General features: G+C 51.4%; 1 protein-coding gene across 1 annotated transcript in view; it reads left to right on the forward strand.

Annotated features, from left to right (window-relative positions):
- The first annotated feature begins 942 nt into the window (after window positions 1-942).
- The window catches only part of RAB20 (RAB20, member RAS oncogene family), a 59,216-nt gene continuing 57,831 nt past the window's right edge, over window positions 943-2,327 (forward strand). Inside the window, exon 1 of the mRNA XM_069094107.1 lies at window positions 943-1,780. Coding sequence (XP_068950208.1) covers window positions 1,609-1,780 — 172 coding nt within the window. The 5' untranslated portion in view covers window positions 943-1,608. The remainder of the gene's footprint in view (window positions 1,781-2,327) is intronic.

Here is a 2,327-nt window from a genome sequence, read left to right on the forward strand (position 1 = left end):
GGAACCTTTTCACCTTGGAAGCTCAATTTAACTTTGGATTTCACAAGTTGGAAGTATCCACCTTGCTGTGATTTCTCTCTCGGATTGGCTGGTTTGGCCCAGAACCTCCATTTTAAGGAGGCCCAGGCTAGCCAGGCTTTAATTCTTCTCCAGGCTGCACTCCTGACTAGTATTCTTCCATCAGGCTCCAGGTCTGGTACCTTCATCTTTTCCCTCCCTCCTTACCCATTTCACCTTTCTTTTATTTTATGAATTGTCTCCCTCCATTTGAAAATAAGCTCCTTATGGGCTCGGACTGTCCATTTTTCAGGTTGTTTTTGTATTCACAGTGCTTTGCTCAGTGCCCTTAAATAATAAACCCTTAATAAATGCTTGTTGACTTGATTTGATTTAATTTCTCAGTATCCAGTGAATCTGTGAACTCATCTGTTCATTCCCTTCAACTACCAGGATCTTGACCCATCCCAGCTGGTCTTTCCAGTGCAACCATTAGCTTGTCCCATTCTGTGTTCTGGGGGCATCTTTTCTTTCTCCTGACATCCTGAGGATAGCTCCCTTAGCCTCGATTTGCATCCATTAGTAGCTTAAGAACAGGTGGACGAAATCATGCATGAATTAAGAGCCCCCCCTCCCCCATCCCACAGTGTCAATGAAATCAATCTTATCAATTAATCAATAAGCATATAGTTCTTAGAAACAACTTGCCAGGCACTGGGGGCGCAAAGATGAAAGTCTGCCTTCAAGCAGCTTACAATCTAGCCTATTTGAATCTTTTGAGGTTTTTTGGAACTCCTCTCCTCAGCCCCTGAGGAACATCCCCGCCCCCCTCCCCCCATCTTGAGTCTCCCCTCTTCCTGTCATTGCATAGTCTAACTAAAGAAGGAAGGTTACTCATCTTTGGAGAATGCAAGCTCCAGCCCTGGGGTTGGGTGTGTGTGTAGGAGTGGGAGTGGGAAAGGAGGGTCTCGAGTCGGGAGACTCTGGGGACAGGGGTGGGAGTAGCGGAGTTGGGGACGAGCTGGGCATTGCGCGGCTCTCTGGTGTCCCCAGGGGCCGCTGCAGTGGCGGCCTTAGCTGGGGAAGAGGACAGAGGGAGGAGCCCAGTCGGGGGCGAGTGGGGTGGACTCTGGCTGAATACAGAGAAGGGACGAGGGGATGAAGCTACCTGAGAGGGGATCAGGGGACTGAGGGCCGCGGATTGGGGGCTCCCTACGTGGGCACCGGGGCTGGATCTCCCCCAGCTCCTGCCCCCTTTTTGCGTGGAAACGAGCTTCCTCTTCCGTCCTCCCCCCACCCTCCTCCTCCTCTGGAGCCCAGAGGTAAAGTCCCGGCAGGGGCAGGGGAACGTCAGAACTTGTCACTCCTCAGACTGCTACTGTCTGGAGAGACACTCCTTGACTGCCCCCCAGGCGGGGATATCCCAAGAGTCGGGGTGCAGCCAGAGGGGAAAAAAGTTGCCCCCAAGAAGCTCGAACGGCTCCAGGAAGCGGGACGGGACTTTCGGGTCCTCTTGATCAGCTGCTGCCTAGCGGGAGTAGGACTCCCGGGGGCGGAGGGTGGCAGAAGCTTCCCCAAGTCGTCTGCTGGTCTCGGGCTCTTTTTGGGGAAATGAAGAAGCCAGACGTGAAGATTGTGCTGCTAGGGGACATGAACGTGGGCAAGACCTCGCTGCTACACAGGTACATGGAGAGGCGCTTCCAAGAAACTGTCAGCACGGTCGGGGGAGCCTTCTACCTGAAGCAGTGGCGGTCCTACAACATTTCCATCTGGGACACTGCAGGTAACTGCTTCTCCCCGGCTTCTCCTCCCGAAGCCTCGCTCTCTTTCTTTGCTAAAACTTTAGAAGCTGGTAGACACCTTAGAGGTCATCTGGTCCCAACCCCGACGATCAGAAGGGAGAAGTTTACACGGCCCGGGTAGTCACTGTGTAGGTCGAACCTATGTTGTCTTCCCTCCTTAGAAGGTAAACTCTTTGAGGGCAAAGATGATTTTTACCCTTTTTCTTTGAATCCTTAGCGCTTAGCTCAGTGCCTGGCTCAATAGATGCTTGCTGTTTGGATTCCACACCAATATTGCCGCTCTCACTTCTGGGAGAAGGGACGTCGACTCCTATAGAAATTTGGTTACGGAGGCTTCCATTCAGGAAAAAATCTTAAAGAAAGAAAAGGATTTCTGCAGAGAAATCATAGGATTTAGCGCTGGTTAAGAGATTTTGCAGGTCTAGTTCTGCCTAGTCATTTTACAGATGTGGAAACTGAGGTCCGGGGAGTTGAGGTTTGTTGCCCAACGTTACACAGGTAGCAAAATCTGGTTCGAATTAGGGTATT

This window comes from Petaurus breviceps, unplaced genomic scaffold, assembly GCF_028583685.1.
Source record: "Petaurus breviceps papuanus isolate PSGF00001 unplaced genomic scaffold, PetGlider_PUasm1.0 214, whole genome shotgun sequence".
NCBI lineage: Eukaryota > Metazoa > Chordata > Mammalia > Diprotodontia > Petauridae > Petaurus > Petaurus breviceps.